Source organism: Helicoverpa zea, chromosome 18 (genome assembly GCF_022581195.2).
Source record: "Helicoverpa zea isolate HzStark_Cry1AcR chromosome 18, ilHelZeax1.1, whole genome shotgun sequence".
Lineage (NCBI taxonomy): Eukaryota > Metazoa > Arthropoda > Insecta > Lepidoptera > Noctuidae > Helicoverpa > Helicoverpa zea.
Genome location: NC_061469.1, coordinates 8,270,606 through 8,290,093, shown reverse-complemented (window position 1 = coordinate 8,290,093; position 19,488 = coordinate 8,270,606). Strand labels below are relative to the sequence as shown.

Sequence of the window (19,488 nt, the reverse complement as noted above, 5' to 3'; positions counted from 1 at the left end):
CTGTTACAGTGTGACCAGTCATGTATATTGTTTATGCTTGATTTCATTTCAGTGTTACGGTTTTCGGCATTCTAAATAAATAATAGGGTATGCGATAAATTTGTCTTTCTGTTTTTGTTACATAAATACTAGCATTGCTAGCTAGTTAGAATATCAAATGACGTTCAATCCAATTTATTAAAATATAACCAGTTCTTTCCAATAAATGGTGCTATATATAGCTCACCTCTAATTTTCCATCGTCTATGGTTAAGTTGTTGCCTAGCAACGGAAATTGTATTTGAAAGGAAAAATAATCGAAGAATTTTGCACATAATTTATTAAAACTTCAATTCCATTGGACGCTTTTATTTGTTACATAGTTTTCTGATTTGGAAACGCCATGGCACAGAGTTTAGTCACTCTAACTCAAGATACAGGATCGAACGATAACAGCATGTCGACCAAAGAATTTTTGCATTTCGAAAAGACTTGTGAAGCCTACAAGGATAGTGATGAAGAAATTAAAATGATATTCAATGAAATTAAGAAATTGTCTGCCGCTGATAAGTCAGAAAAAGTGTTGAGTGAAGATATTGATGATGTTGGACTTATTCTCAAAAGGGCAGAAGAAATGGCGCAGGAGACTGAGAATTTGTTAAAAAGTAGCCCTGTAGCGGCGGCACTGAATGCTGGCAGTCCTAACAAAAGTGAATCTGGTGCTATTCCTCAAATTAAAGTAACAAAACCTCATGAGACTGACGAGGATAAGGACCATAAGGATAATAATACTAAGGTAAGGTGTTCTGCTTTACTTTTGTAGTCAACTAGTTTTGTTAACATACATTGTTGGTTTTCTTATGATAGGCCACCAACCATGAAGTATCTGGAGCTCCTATGGCAACCTATGTTTAAATAATATAGTTCTCAGAAGCATGGCTCCATTCGAGGGTAGGGGCAAAGCCTGCAGGAATTAGTGGCAGCAATAAATATTTAGTAATTTTAATGTATCTTGTATCTATCATATTTAAGTGTTCTATGGATAAAGTTGGCTGTAGTACAATCCATCCTATATGGAATGGTCAGGTTCATATAGTCAAAAACTTTCAAACAGTCAAAGATTTCATAGACATTTATTTAATTAAATATTACTGCTGAACAGTCTTATATTCATCTTTTTTTAGTACATTTTCAAAGGTCCCATCTTTTAAAAGGACAACTTAAGTATCATTTGTACATTCATGTCATGATTAGGAATGCTAACTTAAAATAAATAATATATTCTTACTTTGTCTAATTAATGTTACTCTTTGTTCACTTGGCTTGCTAGAACTCTTAAGCCAGCTAAGTTCTCCCTAGCAACAGGCTCAATGTATGACGCTGGCAACACAAAGCCATAACGGCCAGTGTCGCTCAATTCAATTGTGTAAGTGTACTTGATGTTTAATGATTTGGCCCAGTCATCGGAGCCACCAGCAGCTGGGTAGAGAAGCCCTCTTGATGATCCTACTTTGTATTCTGATCCTCCAGTCTTTTGTATAGCCTGGAAGAAAAAGTTCATTTGAAGTTGTTCTAGTTTATTATTAAAAAGAAGTCAAATGGTTGCTTATAAGAAGAAGAAGAAAGATTCATTTACTTTAATTAATCCATAAAATACAAATTGAAAAGTTTTGAGTTGGATAAGACCTTACATAGCAATTGTCTTACCTGAGCCATCATCTTGCCCACAGTTTCAAGGTTCTTATGGTCTGGCGGCAATGCATTGTCATAGCCCCATGGGTAGAGCAAGTACTGTCCATAACTATGGTATGTCAGGTATGCGGAGAAGTCTGCTCCAGTACTTTTGAAGAATTGCTGTGGAAAAAATTGTCATGCCATTAGCAATATTACTTATGTGAAGTGGGTGTGACTGTCTGGAGTCTGTTGGGAGTGAAATTGCATTGTCATTAACCTTAATTGCATTCAATTTCATTACCTGGTTATAACTATTTAGTTTATGCAATGTTAGAGCTGAAAGGTTTTAATTTTTCGAGCCTTCCTTTGGATTATTAGAAGAAAAAATAAATCCACCACTTACAGCAATTGCTTTAGATTCTGGTTCAGAGAACGGCCCGCTGCCGCGGTAGATTTCACTGCATGGATATCTTGACGCTCCTTTGCCCCCCCATTGATATCTGAGAACAGAAATATTTTCAGTTATCAAACTACTTCTGCCACTTACCTTTAATTTTTTCAGCCCAGCCTAGGCCGAAATCCTAATATACGACAAATTGTGGTTCAACCCCGTGCCAAGCTTGCTGAACGGCAAGGTTTATAGACCGCACCTATAAAATTACCGCTATACATAAATAAAAAGTTAATCTAATTTAGGTGTCTATTACCTACCGCACACCATTTCCGTGACATAACAAAATTATCACAAAGCAAAACTTTTGTCATTATTTAACGTAAGCACGTCGTTTAGTTTGCTGAGGTTTATAGTTTATACTTAGCCTTGGCTCGGCACGTAACTGGGTCGGCTAGAACACTATTTACCCAAAGTTTCTGTTGAGATCTGCGCCGGCACAACCACCAAATCCTCTCCTGTTCTTACGCCAGAGACGGTCCGTTTTGTGCGTATATTCGTAACCGTCAGGATTCACTACTGGCAAGAAATACCTAGAAAATATAATCGACATAAAAAATGTGCAAGACAACTTCCGTTTTATTTCTTCTATTATGTTGTTGTTATTCTTCTTACCAGTCAATGTTTCTAATGTCGTCAGATTCGACATCAAAGTTTTCCGCAAATTGGTTAATGAAGTATGTAACGACAGCAGGACTGATCCACTCACGCGCATGGATGCCGCCGTCAATAAACACTGCTTTGTTAGTCTTTTTGCCGTCTGAAATGCGTAATACCTGGAACAACAATTAGGTGTGAGAGTGACTAATCCTTGAATTAGGCTTAGGAAGAGCGCTTCTGCGTGCGTATTTTCTATATCCTACCTATCTTTGACTTTTCGTAGAAAAATAATTTATTTACTAAAAATCGTAGATAGGTTAATAGAAGTCAAGTTCACAAGACAAGTAGAAGTCATTCGTTCAAAGAGAGAAGTAGAAGTTGGAAGTAAAAAAAATTTGGTGCCACGCCAGTAAATAGTGCTCGTTCGTCAATCAACACGCCAGGTTATTTATCTCCAAAATGTTTTATTAAACTCGAATCGTCTTGAAATAAGCGTATTGTCGTGATTCTTAGGTAGTTCATTACATTTTCGCACATCGGCTTATTAACACTGCGTTCGCATAGCGTGGAAAAAGTAGTGCAAACTCTTAGTTATTTTGTCAATCAAATTCGTTCCTTTATTGATATGGTTGCATGTCATAAACTCATAAGGCATCACAATAATGGCTAATATCGCAAATTGAGGTGATTGATGTTCCGTCATGCCAACAATAATGTGTGAAAAGCGAAGTAATGTTCATACAAACTTTCCTGTTTTACGATACAGTCATAATTTAAATCCATTTAAGGGAAAATAAGTTATACGAAACTATAATTCAAATAAAAGTTATGTGACGAAGCATTTGTTTCAAGGCAATAACTATTTTCAACTACATTTACCTTGAGGTCGCGGCCTTCGTGAGATTTTCCTATGCTATTAACGCTAACGATTGAAGGATACGTTTTTGCCAAGTAGTCCAAAAAACCGTGAATATCTTCCAGTCTATGATACTGCTTCCATGTCATGCGATGACCTGAAATGAGATACTAAATTAATATAATCGTTAAAAACTATTTCTTCTCAACCTCTACCATCATTCTTAATTCTGTTTAATCACACGATGCTCCCAATTTCAGAGTTCTCTTGCTTCCGGATTAGTGACAAAGTAACGTTTCGAAAAAAAATATATCGGTCTTTGAATTGTTAGCAACTTTTTACTTAATAAAAATGTTAATTGACACAATCCAGATCCAAAAGTTAGATAAAGACACGTGTGAATATATTAAAACAAAGACAGTGCATAACAACAGATTCGGTGCCGAACAACAACAACGAACCCCAATTTGCATTTGGCCAATACTCCATGGGAAGGTTGAGAGAATTGTACCCCATGTAGGCACTAATGAAACCTAGTCGGCGATGAGATTCCCTGTAACGCCAAAAATTGTAAGCTCTTGCTGGAACAAAATTACATCGACCCTTGGAATATTGTTAATCGATCTTCAAAAGCTTGAAGGGAATTTTCCATTAATAATACGAACCTCGTCTGTCTTGCAACTCCAGTTCATTTTCATCTAAGGGTGGATTTTCCTCGTCGATTCTTTGTTGTAGATCTTCAATCATGATGTAATATGCAATGTCCTTATTTTTTAGGGTTGCAGTTACGTTTTCTACGGCTTTCGGTTTCACAAGAATGTCTATTGATGTGTGGTTGCCTCCCCATGATGCTATGACTAAAACAAAGATTGAATATTGATTCACGGGAATGTAAAACAGGTTTTCAATGGTCGTGGATAAAGAATTTAGCTTACGTTTCTCGGACGCGAGTTGATTAATAACACGGTGTGCGTTTGATTTCTTTGTTGATACTTTCCAAACTTGGGCTCCGCTGTAGTCTATTCTCTCTACGTCATCTTCTTTTGCCTTAGGTTTGTTATTTTCAGGCGCTTTTTCTTCATTAGCTGCGACTTCAGTAGCAACTGTGTCTGATATTGTCCCATTTTCAATCTCATCGAATTGATGATACGGTTGTTTAACTGAGCTGCGAGTAGGCCATTCTATAACAAGTTGTTTGTGAGTAGGTCATTCATATCAGCGATAATTACGATTATGTCTGCATTATTGCGTCTAATTGATTTGGAATCGTGACTTATTATGTATCATCAGTGTCTCTTATGTTTCATTTATACCTAACGACCAGTAAAATTGCACTAATGTATGTTTTTTTGCTTTGTATGCACGCTTTTTAGATTGTTAGGTAACGTATCCTTTTGTTTTTTCATGGCCTTATTTTATATGTGACTGGGTTCTGATGAGCATTGTTTTAAAACAATATTATGATTAGCATTTTTATTTTCCATGGGAATGAATGGTAAAAACGCTAGCATTAGAAACAAGGTCAATTCGAGCTTCGCTTTAAGATATTTTAAAAGCAACACAGAACCTAATAGGTTTGCAGGCAATCGATGGCAACAAAAACTAAACATGATCGATTTTGATGAATCACAAAGAAAATATTATTTATTCGGTTTTCCTGTTAGAATGCAGAATTTATTTAAATACATTGTGTACAAACATATATAACTTGAGAAAATCGAGGAATCCAAGCCCATTACAGAGCTGCAACTGTTTTATTAAAATTAAAATTTCTAATCTTGATATATTAAAATAAAAAGAACTACTTTTACTTCAAGCGAGCATAAGGAGTTAATGAAGTGATTTCTTTATTGATTTATAGCGGATACGAACGTTCACACACTGTGTTAAGTTTTGAAATATCGATAGCGACACAGAGCGAATTGATAATAGAATATATTAAAATGCAAGGCTCGTGTCTCCCGTGACATGTTTAATGACTTTCTCTGGCCACGGCTTGTTTTCCATTCGCGACTGGTCCGATCTTGCCCGGTCTAACGGTTCTGTATGTGATGTCGAACTTGAACCGAACCTGACCAAGGGTTTCCGCGACTTTCGATATTTTATTTCGATCACGCATCTCGAAGGCGACATCGCGCACTGAATTGAGATGAACTATGTGGAATAATGAACGTTGAATTTGTGTTTATTTTGTATTCATTGGTTTTCTATGTTTTTGAACTTTGTAGATACTAGAGCAAAATGAGCAGTAAAATAAATGATTTAGATTAATGAAAAAAATATAATAATAGGTACTCAAATAAAAATAATGCAACTAATGAACTAGGTTTAGTTGCGAATAAAAAAGAAAGCAACATTTTTGAATGCACCGTTAAGTAGAACCGAAAGAACTTGATCAATATCAATTTGGTAACGGATCTTGTGCTCATTAATTTGAATTGAACCAATTAAGATCAATACATTATTTCCATACCTTGTCCTGGCTGTAGCTTATTGATGAATGGCGTACATAACACCGAGGATATGACGCACAGGAGCACGACCGTCTTCATCAAGGACCCCATTGCTACTGACGGTGCGGGCGCTCTGCCGCAGGTGATCACACTGATGCGTTTGCGCACATCGATTGCCTCTTTTAAGCTCCGATAAACAAGCTGCCAGTATTGATAGCTTGCTATACGAAATTAACTTGATGATTCCATAACATTGAAGAGTTAATGGTGTGCTAGTGACTTAGGTAGTTTTCTGTGAATTGTGATCTCGAAAAGTTGTTGCAGATTAGTAGATTATAGTTCGGCCATTCAGAGAATGCGTTCCTGACACGTCGCGATTGAACTGACGACGTAATAACATTCATTGATTATTGATATAATAATGTTGTTTTAATGCTCCTCAATTGTTAAAACGGTAAACAACCAGCAAAAATATTTTTATCGTAACTGCAACGCCATTGCAAAGTTACGTCGTCAGTTCAATCGCGACGTGTCAGGAACGCATTCTCTGAATGGCCGAACTACACAACAAAGAAAGAATTAGCCAAATTGGTCCAGGCGTTGTTGAGTTATGCGCTTACCAACACATTTTGCGATTCATTTTTATATTATAGATTAAGAGTAGTCATGAAAAATGTCGTTGCTCCCAAAGTTTCGTTTGATTTTAGTTTTATGAACTCTGGTGAAGACTCTTAAAATAAAAAGATTACCTACTCTTTAAATACTAGCATTTTATTGCATTAGATTAATTTAAAGATCTTAAAATTACATCAGTGTAGATTTAATAATTATGTATCTAAATATTTGTGTCTAGCACAGCAGCTTGAATTCCAACTTCATACCCAGGTTGGGACCATCAATATCGGTATAACTTGTAGCCGTTACTTAATTCTTCGATCAAGTTCAATAAAGCGGAATTTTCTCAACTTAATTGCATAATAAAGTACCTTCTACCAGTGTGATTTCACATAAAATATCAAAATGCATATTTCCGATATTTTCAATTTAATGTTCAAAAGCTTTTACATTTTTGGATCGCAATGTTAAAAATAACCATACTGGCGTGTTTACAAAAAATGCGTCACGTCGCTTATAAGTACAGTATTTGTTTGGAACCAGACTGACAACTTTTCTCGTAGGTGCGCGGGCGCCATGCCCGGTCATTGCCTCCAAGTTGCAGTTATTTAACTCTGATGACAAACTTTGTTTACTGTAAACACTTTGTTAACCGATTTAGTCACCTAACGCTCTTTTCGCGGCCTTTACTGCTTCGTTGAGCTTAGTTCATCTTTACCAGCGTGAGGCTTAGTCTCAAATATAGATAGGCACTTTAACACGAAATATGAAAGCTATACAAGTTTTGCCTTCGAAAACCTGAGGTTATAGATCTTAGTAGCATTCGCCTATCCAATTAATAAAGATAAGAAAGCTGGGAAACTATGTACTTGTATTTGTAGTAATCTCAAAACATGTTTGTAGGTTAACCAGTATGCTAAACAGAATGCTAAGGAAAACACTGAAATACGACGTAAGCCAAAGTTGAGGCCTTTCTCCGCGGGTGTCATCGATTCCAAGAAACGGGAACCATATAAAGTTGTGAAATCTGTTACGAATTCACCTAAAAAAACATTAAATTGTAGACACGATAACGTGCTTGAGGAATTGAAAGATACAGCAGAAAGAGCAAAAAGCTTAGAGATTACGAATGTAAAACTAAATGATGATAATAAAGCTTTAAGGAAGAAGTTAGAGCAAGTCACTGAAGAGAAACACATGGTTGACTTAAAGTTAGCGGAATGCGAAAAATTTTTAGGTAGACTAAGCAAAGAATACGATCTCAGAACTACGGAATTAAAATCTATTAAGGAAAATGAGAACAAAATACTGGTAGAATTACAAAAGGAACGGAATGACAGGAAAAATTTGAATATACTGCACGAAAAGGACGTTGTGCTCATACATGATCTACAAAGACAAGTCAAAGAAATGGAGATGATATTGAAACGAAAGCATCCAGATTCTGTATCTGCTTTAATAGGCGAGTATTCACTTAAAATCAATGCAAACTTTTATTATTTTAGTTCATCGATTAATAATTTCACACAATGTTGCAGTGGCTGCAAAATCTTCAACAGTCGAGGATAATAAGAAAAAACTATTAGAAGAACGTATTGCTAGATTAGAACAAGAGCTAAAAGATAAAGAGGATCACTTTCAAGGAATTTTACTGACGTTACAAGAAAAGTTTACTGACATGAAGCAGAAATACGAGTGTCACATAATAGACGTTGAGAGGCAACTTATGGATGATCGGAAAGTTAACACTGAATTGAAAAGCAAATTGAATAAATCACAGCTAACCGATGCGGCTACTCAAACATCTGCTAAGAATAAAGTTTCAACAGCTACGCAAACATTTATAAAACCAGACAGGGCATCGTCGGCGGTTAGTAGACTGTCACAGAATTCAGCTCTAATCTTGAATAGATTGAAGGAGGACAGCTACTTAGTAGCTACAATAAAAGGTTTGCAAACTGAATTGACTGGCAAGCAACGTACTATCGCTAAGATCAACAGGGAAACTGAGGAGCTTAAGAAGAATTTGCGTAATCTACAAAAGGAAAAAGAAGGTACGTGAGCTCATAAATTCGAGTCACAATATAAACTTGATGGATCTAACACAGCTTAAAGTTTCCTTTTTTGTTGACAAACAAGAGACATACAAATACCATTTCACTTTTGCATTTCGTGGAACCACTTTGGTTTAATTTACATACAATAAATTACCGACACTTCAACTGTGTTGCTTACGTGTGATTTTCGCGTGACATCATTGGCATATAAAACATTAGCTGTGGGTACCGAAATTAGTAGAAAACGTTCATCTACTTGAACATTCAGTTCTAGTAGAGTCATAAATTAGATGTTGACAATAAATTATTGTTATTTGTTCAGGATTATTTTATTTTTCGAAACATAATCATAGCAGGTTTTGATTCCTTACGGATCCTTCCGAACATTTTGGTCGAATCAAATGACATTCCAACATGTGATGCATTTTCATTATTTTATAGCCAAATTAAATATTTATTCCAGTGTTGCTGCATCTAAATCCTCACAAGAAAACGGTGAACAAAACAAAATCGACGGAGAATATATTGGCAAGGATGAACACGGAAATGGAAGCCGAACTAACGGAAATAAAGAAGCAAAAGGAAGTGTTGATGCAGGAACGTAACTCGCTGCTAGACTCACTCAAGCGCACGAATGAGGAATTCATATTGCTGAAGAAAAAGAGGATTCAGGATGTAAGTTAGTTTTGACTTTTTGATAAAATAAATTTGTTTTAAATTGTTCTGCAGCATTTTTGCGAAGCATTTAATCAGGCAGTGTGGACCACAGTTAAAGGCTAGGCTATTAAATTATGAGTAGAGACTTGCTAGAAGGTTTGAAATGATCACGCTAAAGCCTCAACTTGAAAGGTAAGCTGTTATTCCTTATGCGTTACTGAATGACTCACCAGGTTACATGATTCGTATCAATATATTCACCATGATTTCTCGGAATCGGAGAACCGATGCACACCTCAAACATTAACTTCACTTCTTAAAGGGGCACACCATGTAGACTGCCGGTTAACTTAAAAAAGAAGCACTTGTAGTATATATGTACTTTAAATGATTTGATATATAATGAATTAAAACGAGTATCAATTTCACAACACATTTGTAAGTAGATCCTATTATTATAAAGTTACAAAGCATAAAAGTCACAATATGAAAACCGGACGTTATGTTATAAATTATTTGTACTCTCATAGATAGTGTAGCTATGTAGTACATAGTTTCCACAGTAAAATACTATATTAATATAATACAATGATGCTGTGAGTGTTGGAAATAAAATTTTCACCGCAAACTTTCTGCACGGTTGGTCAATGCGTAACCAAATTGAATAGGTAATATTGTAATGATACGTAGATAAAATAATAAAAATAGGCACTGATGTTGATTCTGACTTCACTTTAATATTCAGTTACAGCCTTTTTTTTTTATCGTCCCACTGCTGGGCACAGGCCTCCTCTCACACGGAGAAGGATTGAGCATTAATCACCACGCTTGCTCAATGCGGGTTGGTGATTTCAGACTATATAGTCCAGGTTTCCTCAAGATGTTTTCCTTCACCTTTTTATCAGCCATTGGTGTCCAAGATATACTTAGAAAGTACATACAAACTTAGAAAAGTTGCATTGGTACTTGCCTGAATCGAACCCACGCCCTCATACTCGAGAGGTTGGTTCTTTGCCCACTAGGCACTTTAATATACATCATCCTCCGAGCCTTTTTCCCAATCATGTTGGGGTCGGCTTCCAGTCTAACCGGATTCAGCTGAGTACCAGTGCTTTACAAGAAGCGACTGCCTATCTGACCTCCTCAACCCAGTTACCCGGGCAACCCGATACCCCTTGGTTAGACTGGTGTCAGACTTACTGGCTTCTGACTACCCGTAACGACTGCCAAGGATGTTCAATGACAGCCGGGACCTACAGTTTAACGTGCCATCCGAAACACAGCCAATGGTGTCTAAGATATACTTAGAAAGTACATACAGACTTAGAAAAGTTGCATTGGTACTTGCCTGACCTGGGATCGAACCCGCGCCCTCATACTTGAGAGATTGGTCCTTTACCCACTAGGCCACCACGACGTTAGGCACTTTAATATACATAAGGTTTTAATTTAAAAACTAGCCATGTGACTCCTTTACTTTGTATTCGTATTTACGGAGTTTAGATAAGAGCGAAAACATGGGCAATAACATACCTTTTTTTTTTTTTTCCGACGTCAAAAATCATCAAATGACCCCTCCCGCTGTGGGTTAGCAGCGGTGAGGGAGTGTCAGACTCTTACTGACTAAAAACCGTCGTGTTCCGTCATAGGCCTTTTATGTACCAGGGCCGCGGTATCTCTTTCGAACAACCCGCAGCGGCAATAACATACCTAAGTACTTATTATTACATTTTTACATAATTGGAAATTACAGCTGATTTACAAATAATCTGCTTTAAAACTAATTTATTAAATAATTAATTAAACGAATTTATTGGTAAAAGTAATACATTTAATAGGCAAGAACTCGGAAAGTCGGACGACCAATCTTACCAGTGTCTCCCGGGAAACTGTATTGAGGGGTTCAGTTCAGATTCAGATAGGCAGTCGCTTCATGTAACTGATACCTACTCAGCTACTTAGGATTAGACTGGAAGCCGACTCCAACATTTTAGTTAAGAAAAGCCCAGACAGTTGATGATATGATGACTTTGGGTTTGAAGGCGTGATAATTGATTTAGGTAGTTATCATATGATGTGACTCGTCAAGATAGGGTCAGGCAATAAGGTTGTCCGGTTTCAAAATTGGGCGTTCAATCACCTCGTTACTAAAGTAAATGTTTGGTAGGTGAATGTCAATTCATTTAGGCCCAAGTTCACTGACAACACGCGTCATTCAATTAGCATCTTTACCTTTGCATCAAAGAGGTCTAAAGGAGCTAATCTTTTTTGGTTTGTCTTTCCTTTGATTAGACGACTTTAACACGTGCTTCTTATAATAGGGAATTTATAATATTATTCTATCACGCTCGTCACTTTCACGGTTGATTCAAATTTTATGCTCTCCTTTACCCCAGTCCAAGAAACTAGCCAAAAAATATGGTTCCTTCCTAATGTTATCTCTAATTTATATTTTCGTCCATAACTATAGGTTACCAAATATTTCTTCACAGCTCCATACTCTACAAGTGGCTCACGAAAAGGAGTTGATGCAGATGAACATGCAAGTATACCCACTTCAAGAGGAGATCAAACTCCTTAACAGGACGGTGGAAATCCTTCAGGAGCGCCTGCGAACGGCAGACGACAAGCTTGTGAAGTACCAGGCTGGCATGAAAGATGATGTGTTGGCTGGAGGTGACAATAATAGTTCTAAGAGTAGAAGGGATCGTTAAGGTTAGTCTGATTTGTTTCTTTTTCGTTTCGAATTACGAAGAATGGTTTTTGTTGATTTGGTGCATCGGTAGCATCTACATTCAGATGTTTTAAAGGTTTGGAGGAGATATGCTATTTATTACTCCTAATTTCTGCTTTAGCGTCTATGACACAAGAGTTAGTGTTGTGATTTTGGAGCAGATTTTTTCTTATGTGATATAATATTAAACATTCCATTGTCGAACAAAAAAAACTAAAAATTTACAGTAGAAAATCTACAGTATTTAGCAATCTACCTGCACAGTAAGGTATGTTGGTAGTTCCAAAGAATATACAATTTCGAAGCTAACTGAATAAATGAAATATGCAATAGAACATTGTGATACAAAGCGCACTTTTTACAATTTAAGTTTTTGTTACATAAGCATTTCTTTGATTAGTTTACGCTATGCACAAACCGTCAATTGACACAAATTAGGATAATTTTACACTGTTACGATTAAGAGAGTTAATTAGAAGTTAGAGTGAGACAACAATTGACTACGGTAAATTAAGGTGATTTAACAAGCTTGGCAGATCGGTCAATCGCCTTATTGTTGTTCGTTTACATCGAAATTAGTCATGCAGATTTTGGTACCTCCTATTTAACTTGGGTTATGGTGATTGGTGCCATTCTTTTCTACTATTGTCTATCTCTTACCTATATGTGACTTCGAAATGTTTTCTTAATCTATCAAATTTCTACTACTTATCTATGTCAGAAGAGTTTGTTTATACAACAGAAGAAGAAGGTACAAACCTGCGCACGAATCTCAGAAAATTCTTTAATTGTTTGATATTCCATTTGTCGATTAAGGGCCTTCTTCGATAAATGGGGAAGCCAAGCAATTGCCGTCCTTGAAGGGTATTGGTTCCTTGAAAATGTATCCCTGGTGCACGGAGTAACGCTGGCTGAAACTTGTATAAATACTATACATTCGCACCATGGAAACGCAGCTTTAGGTTTGAATAACAATGTGAAGACACTGTGGTTAGCAGCCAGGGCAAAAGTCGACAGTCGAAATAGAAGTTTGGGCAAATTAATGAAGACATAAAATTATGTAAAGTAAAAGGCGATTGGAAACAAAACGATCACCGACGCGGTCTAATTCGTGTCCACTGCCACAAGAAATATAAATTAGTAATATTGTCACTAGGTTAATGTAAACTATTTATTGTGGATTTCAATAACCTGTCGCATCTGTTAATTGCCTTACTAACGATAGGATATAGATAGATATCTAGGCTATTGAAATCTTCAATTAGTCTAGTGTAAAGGAATGATCATATTTTCGAGACTTCGAGGGAGAGAAATTTTAATGTTGGGATAAGAAGCGGGTAAGGTATTTTTATAAGTATTGAAATATTGTCGTTGCTTTTACAGTATGTTGTTAGTATTTAAATAAAGTGTTGGAAAAAGTGCTCATGTGCCTTGTGTCTTATAAAATATAACACCAAAAAGTAACATTAATAATTACGTGTAGTTCCTACTTATTTAACTAAATCGTGATAAGAATTGTCGTAGTTATTAGTAAACTGAAACGATGGACACAAAAGAATAGAGTGCTAAATGTGTAGGTAATATTTATTTATTTATTTCTAAACTATAAACTATGTTTATTTATTTTAAAAATTGTGTATACGAGATGAGAAGGCCAGCGATGTTTTTAGTTACTTTTCCCTGCGAGTAGGTTAACTGCAAGATATTTTATATACTCTTTACCATACCTACCTACATATACCTAAAAAAGAAAACAGAAAAACTTTTCATATTTTGCTTGCGATAAGTATGTATGAAAAAATAAATAAAATTGGAGACTTAGAGTGTCTGTAATATTGCAAAATCTCTGTTTTCAAAGTGCAAGTAGATGGTGGTACCTACCGAAAAGATCAGAACATATTTTTTACATCTTTTGTATCCGCTTGTCTGTTCAGAGATAATCTGAGAAGGCTGGACTGAATTTCCGACGTCAAGTGTGAACTTACCTACTTGCAGAATGGAAACGTATCTTTAAAGATTAAATAAGCGAACAAATAATTCAATTGTCATAAAAACTTGATGAATAAATAATTTCAGATGCACGTTGATGAGTGTATGATGAATTGTATGAAACAATGTCAAGGTATTGCGATCATACCTACTTACTAGTAGTTACTAGTACTAGTTTATTTACTGGGACCACGTTATTAGTTTTAAGGAAGCTTAGAGTGCCTACAGAAGTGTCTATAAAATACTTAAGATTATTGTGATTGTTGGTTGTTAATATATAATTAGATAACGCACACTATAGTTCGGCCATTCAGAGAATGCGTTCCTGACACGTCGCGATTGAACTGACGACGTAACTTTGCAATGGCGTTGCAGTTACGATAAAAATATTTTTGCTGGTTGTTTACCGTTTTAACAATTGAGGAGCATTAAAACAACATTATTATATCAATAATCAATGAATGTTATAATTTTGTGCCAAACTGAGTGTCAAATAACTTGGTAAACAATATTTTTCTAAATCTATACTGCGCTATTACAAGGTTATGTCAGCGGTTTATATTTTGTAGTGCTGTGCTAAAAATAACAGGCAAGTATCGTAATCTGTTCTTATACAGTTATAATATAAAATAATACGTTTTGATTTTCTTTTTAAGAATTGGAAAATAATGGACTATAAGACTTAATTATAACTTTTATGAAATATAAAAATAAAACTATGACCAAACCGCATTTTTATACTTAGATTAAAAATGGTAACCCCAAATGGCGTTATGGGCCGCCATTTTGTGACGCTAAAACAGTCGTCCGTTGTCGTTTCGTGCGCATAGACCACGTTTTTCAAGTGTTTTCGATCTGTTTTTATTTGATTACCCGGCTTTTGTTAGACCGAGATATCAGGATTGATTCTGTTATTGATAATAATATAATTATACATGTAGGCGAAGATGATGATGAAGACACCACCTCCTCAAGCAAATCGGAGTCTGATTAATATTCTGTTCGCACATTAAATTCAATGTACTTGTAACAAAGAATAAATAAAACAATTTTATTATATGAATATTACCTTTTTTTGGTTTCCACTTAAATAACTAAAATATAAAACAAATGATTCCGCCAATTTAAAACGAAAATAATCTTAAAATAATGCGGCGGTTCATTTTGAAGGAACGGTAACGAACTCAGTGTTATGTTGTGCCCATCACTAGTCGTGACTAACTGATAGGTGTCAGGAACGCATTCTCTGAACGGCCGAACTATAGTATAATATAGTTACTTAGATTTAGTGTACCTACTACTTATTTATGTATAAGACAGAAACTAGGTTTCCGTGTAATGAAAAATTCTAGTCATATTTTTGTGAGTGTTTTTAAAAGCTTTTCGTTTTAACCCACCGAAACGGCCAGTCAGAATTGTGGTGCCTTCGTTATTGTGAAATTAATAAATAAGTATATTTGTGTAAAGAAGTTGTTTTATTTAATAGCAGCGTTTTACCTGAAATAAAACGCATATTAAATACTTACCTTATTTGAAGCTTACTAGTTTGAGATAGGCACCTACGTGTTTTCCGCTTTTATCTCCGTCCTTTTCTACCCCATATCTTGCATCTCTCTCGCACACCGACCAGTTTCACTCCCCACCAGGCAGGAGGCGACGAGTGTTCTCGGCGGCCACAGTTCGTCATTGAGTCGAAAACACCAGGCAGAAATTAAAATGTAAGCTTCAAATAAGGTAAGTATTTAATATGCGTTTTATTTCAGGTAAAACGCTGCTATTAAATTCTTGACCGTTATTTGAAGCTTACTAGTTTGAGACGTGTTTGTTATCGCCTGGTGGAAGTGGACGCCAATGTGAGCAAAAGCACAATGAAATTGTGTATGTAAATAGGTACTTAGGTACACGAGTAATCACATGTAAGTATGTGTATTGCGTCCTGGAATACTAATGTAATCAAAGTTAACTGGTACTGGTACTCAGCTACATCCTGTTAGACTGGAAGCCGACCCCAACATAGTTGGGAAATGGGCTCGAAGGATGAGTAATAAAAATTAAAAGAGAGATGCAAGAACAAAAGCAAAATTGATTTCATTTTCTAATAGTAATTAACAAAAACATTGCGATACTTCTTAATAACAATAGTAACAAAAATATAGACATTAATCAGCTGGATTAATTAAATAATCGAGATAACTTGCTACTTCTATTTAGTGGGTATCTTTCCCTTCTGTAAAAATGGGCAAATGTATTGCCTGATCGCCAATTACCCTTTGCTAATATATCGTCCAAAAGTATATTGTCAACACAGATTTTGACGCTACCGCCGAGTGGAAGCTTCCTGGGGTTGTAGTTATTCCTGCCTCTTTTAACAATGTCTTAATCCACCCGCATCATCGTTCGGGTGCCTGCCTTTGGTTGGCCTCTAACGGATATAAATAAATTTAAGGAATTAGCCGATGTCCGTCTATCTTCTAACAAGGCTTTAGTCTTTCTGACCCAATACACTGGACTTAGATTTATATTTTCCTGATTATCCATCAAACAACAACCCGACTGCCTATGACTAGAACTGTCGGTCTTAGAGCCAAAGACTGGCCATAAGATTAAATTATCTTTGTTGTTTTTGAAATGTTCTGGGTCTATTGCAAGCAAGGAAAGATCATGGACTCGCCTTTCCGAAACAAGCTAGCAAAAGAAAGAGCAGCAGTGTGCCTGGAAGTTGCAAATGGATTATTCTCGTCTACGTTTACTGCACTTAAGTAGGTTACCAATTGGTCATTATTCCAGATGGACGGCTTCCCGGGGAACAGGTTTGCTCAGCGCTATTGATTTTAAATTGTGTCCGACTAGAACGTGTGAACCTAGCTCTCCAGTGGTTTCTGCATTGCATAGTGTAGCTATAACTGACTTGTGTAATAAAATAGTATTGTATGTTAGTTTATTTACTATGTGTAAGTCTGCTAAAAATTGGGTAAGTATAGGTCCAAATAGGGATTCAAGGATTCATAGGATCCAATTTCATACTTTTCGCCCCAATTTAACCATCGACTCCAAGCTGATTGATAAGTGTTGCGTGTGGATTGAAGAAGACTTCAGTCGGAGAGACTCCTTGTCCCTCCCCCCCCCCATTTCCCTGACCTTGGCAGGGGGTATCCCCGTTGCTGTGTCTATCGGTTTCTGCTCGAGGTTCATCAGTGTGTAGGGTACTGCTAATGATCGGGACTTCAAATCTGCTCGCCAAAATACCTGGTGCCACCGAAGGAACTACTATGAGATTAACTCCCGTTCCTGAATTGAGATGACTGAGGACCTACGGTATAAGGTAAGGTGGCGGTAATACCCATGCTAGCGGGTAAGTCAAAACTTGAGAAAAAGGCATCGTGGAACCCCGCTTTCGGGTCCTTCAGATCTAGGGGCACGTAGTACACAACTATGTGTCCCTGGGCTCGCTTCGAGGCAAGTAGGTCCACTGCTGATACAAGATGCCACTCCGGTGGAGGTTTGTGTCGGGAGAGATGGTCTGCCTGACTGTTGAATAGGGCTGGTATATGATTCACGACGTGATAGATTTGATACAGCTCAAGATAACTGAATACTCTGTACGTCAAGTTCGGTAGGCTCCTTGATCGGGTGCCACCTTGATTTCTTAGATATGACACCACAGTCCCATTTTTGCATTGAAAAATGGCTGTTGATCTCTTTAGCAACTTGCCGTGATTTTCCAGTTAATACTGCGAGCATCTCTTTCAGATCGCAGTGAAAGCCTTTTTCTCACTCGTTCCATGAACCCATTACGGGAGTTCCGTTCAGTTGTGCCCCCATCCTACATCGGAGGCGTCCGTGGTTATAAGGTGACAGGGAAGTGGCGAATGAATATCCAAGGTTTGGTGGCAGCTGACCAGCCACCACTTTAGATCTGCTAAGGCATCTGCTGGTAGGTTCAACATTGCTATACTCCATTCACCGAGCCGTGAGCCCACAATGTAACCAAAGAATGACACTTTTTCAAAATGGTGGGTATAACCCGACCGATGACAAAAACGTCACATTTTTATGTAAATATAGTATCGTGGTCTTCAATTAAGTAGGGTTCTATGTATGACAGTCAAGACTTCTAGGTTCATTTTACATGTAAACGATTTACTACATATTTCATTAAAATTAAGAAAATAATTTACGGCCTTTATTATACATATTTGATTTCAAATAAGTTTGAAAAGATTGCATAAGTTCCACAGACATCGTTCTAAAATATCATTTCTAATGTTGTCAGTATATTACTTTCGTAGTTATTTTTATAAAATATGATCATTACTTCAATCGTGACTTATAAGAACCCTTTTTATGGTTTGTTCACCGTTTGGCTCACGGTTCCATGAATAGGGTAGGTATAGATTGCTGTTCAACACTGCATTGAGGAAAGTGAGGAGAGCCCGGTAATGCAGTCTGCCGTATGGAACAACGAAAACTTGCGAAGTTTAAAAGTCCTATCAAGCTATGCAGGTCTTCTAAGTTTGTCGTGCTGTTTGTCACGTAGTGCGTTTTGTCATTATCTTGTTGATAATGCTTGCGATTTATTCACTTGCCATCCAAAACGTGGTGCAAATGATCCCAAAGTAGGCAAATATATCTTGGTGAGCCACCAGAAAATCGAGATACACAATTATAAGTAACCCTTGAGTTTTCAAAGTTTGAGCCACCCAAATTGGTCACTGTGGCGAAGGTCTTGGGTGCCGTGCTTAAGCCAAATGGTAGGCACGTAATCTGAAGCAGTCTTCTTCTGTATACTAGTCGAAGAACATGTCTGTGACCTCCGGCTACCGGAAGGTAGAAGTAAGCCTGGGCGAGATCCACTTGCACAGCCATTCGTCTTTCTGAAGAAACTCTAGCACCCGAAAAACATTTATTAAACTGAAGGGTTCCGTAATTATGAACTTGTTGAGAACCTTGAGATTGAGTATTGGACGGTTCTTTCCGTCGCCTTTTGGGCACAAGAAACATATTGGAAAGAAAGCTGGCAGAATTTGCAGCTATCAATAGAACTTTTTGTTTTATCATTTGGGATATGACGACATCCATCTCTTTGGACTCTCTGGTCAAATCTGGCATTATCTATCAAAGGTGGCTCTTGGCCAATGGTATGCGATACCCAGTTATTATTTTTGACAAGAAAGGCGGAGCTCCCATTTCTTTCCATTGGTCTTGATATAATGTTAGGCAACCCGCCTGGAAAGTCATAACTTACGTGCCTTGTTGGACGCATCAAAGTCCGCCTGCGGTCCTGGACGCTTTCTGTTTCCTCTGTTGGACATGGTTCCTATTGTAATTTACTCGTGATATCCCAAGGGAGCTTTTAGAGTTTTGCGTCACACGCCATTCAGCGTGAGTGTGATTACCATTTCCCTTCGAGGGAAGGTTATAAT

General features: G+C 37.0%; 2 protein-coding genes across 3 annotated transcripts; one reads left to right on the top strand and one right to left on the bottom strand.

Moving 5' to 3' along the window:
• The first annotated feature begins 274 nt into the window (after positions 1-274).
• Positions 275-13,816, top strand: LOC124638972 (centrosomal protein of 162 kDa). Its single transcript, XM_047176155.1, has 5 exons — positions 275-775; positions 7,532-8,090; positions 8,167-8,682; positions 9,149-9,360; positions 11,835-13,816. Exons 1-5 carry the CDS (start codon positions 383-385, stop codon positions 12,054-12,056), a joined length of 1,902 nt encoding a protein of 633 aa, XP_047032111.1. The 5' UTR covers positions 275-382; the 3' UTR covers positions 12,057-13,816.
• On the bottom strand, positions 1,089-6,187 carry LOC124638970 (carboxypeptidase B-like). 2 transcript variants are annotated; one of them, XM_047176153.1, is made up of 10 exons: positions 6,034-6,187; positions 4,496-4,741; positions 4,226-4,417; positions 4,022-4,141; positions 3,584-3,717; positions 2,720-2,880; positions 2,515-2,637; positions 2,057-2,153; positions 1,687-1,833; positions 1,089-1,522 (listed from the first exon to the last, which is right to left on the bottom strand). In XM_047176153.1, the coding sequence occupies exons 1-10, from the start codon at positions 6,122-6,124 to the stop codon at positions 1,283-1,285; spliced, it is 1,551 nt and encodes a 516-aa protein (XP_047032109.1). In that variant the 5' UTR covers positions 6,125-6,187; the 3' UTR covers positions 1,089-1,282. The 2 variants fall into 2 exon arrangements, with proteins under 2 accessions (XP_047032109.1, XP_047032110.1); XM_047176154.1 differs by lacking the exon at positions 4,022-4,141.
• Positions 13,817-19,488: the final 5,672 nt, after the last annotated feature.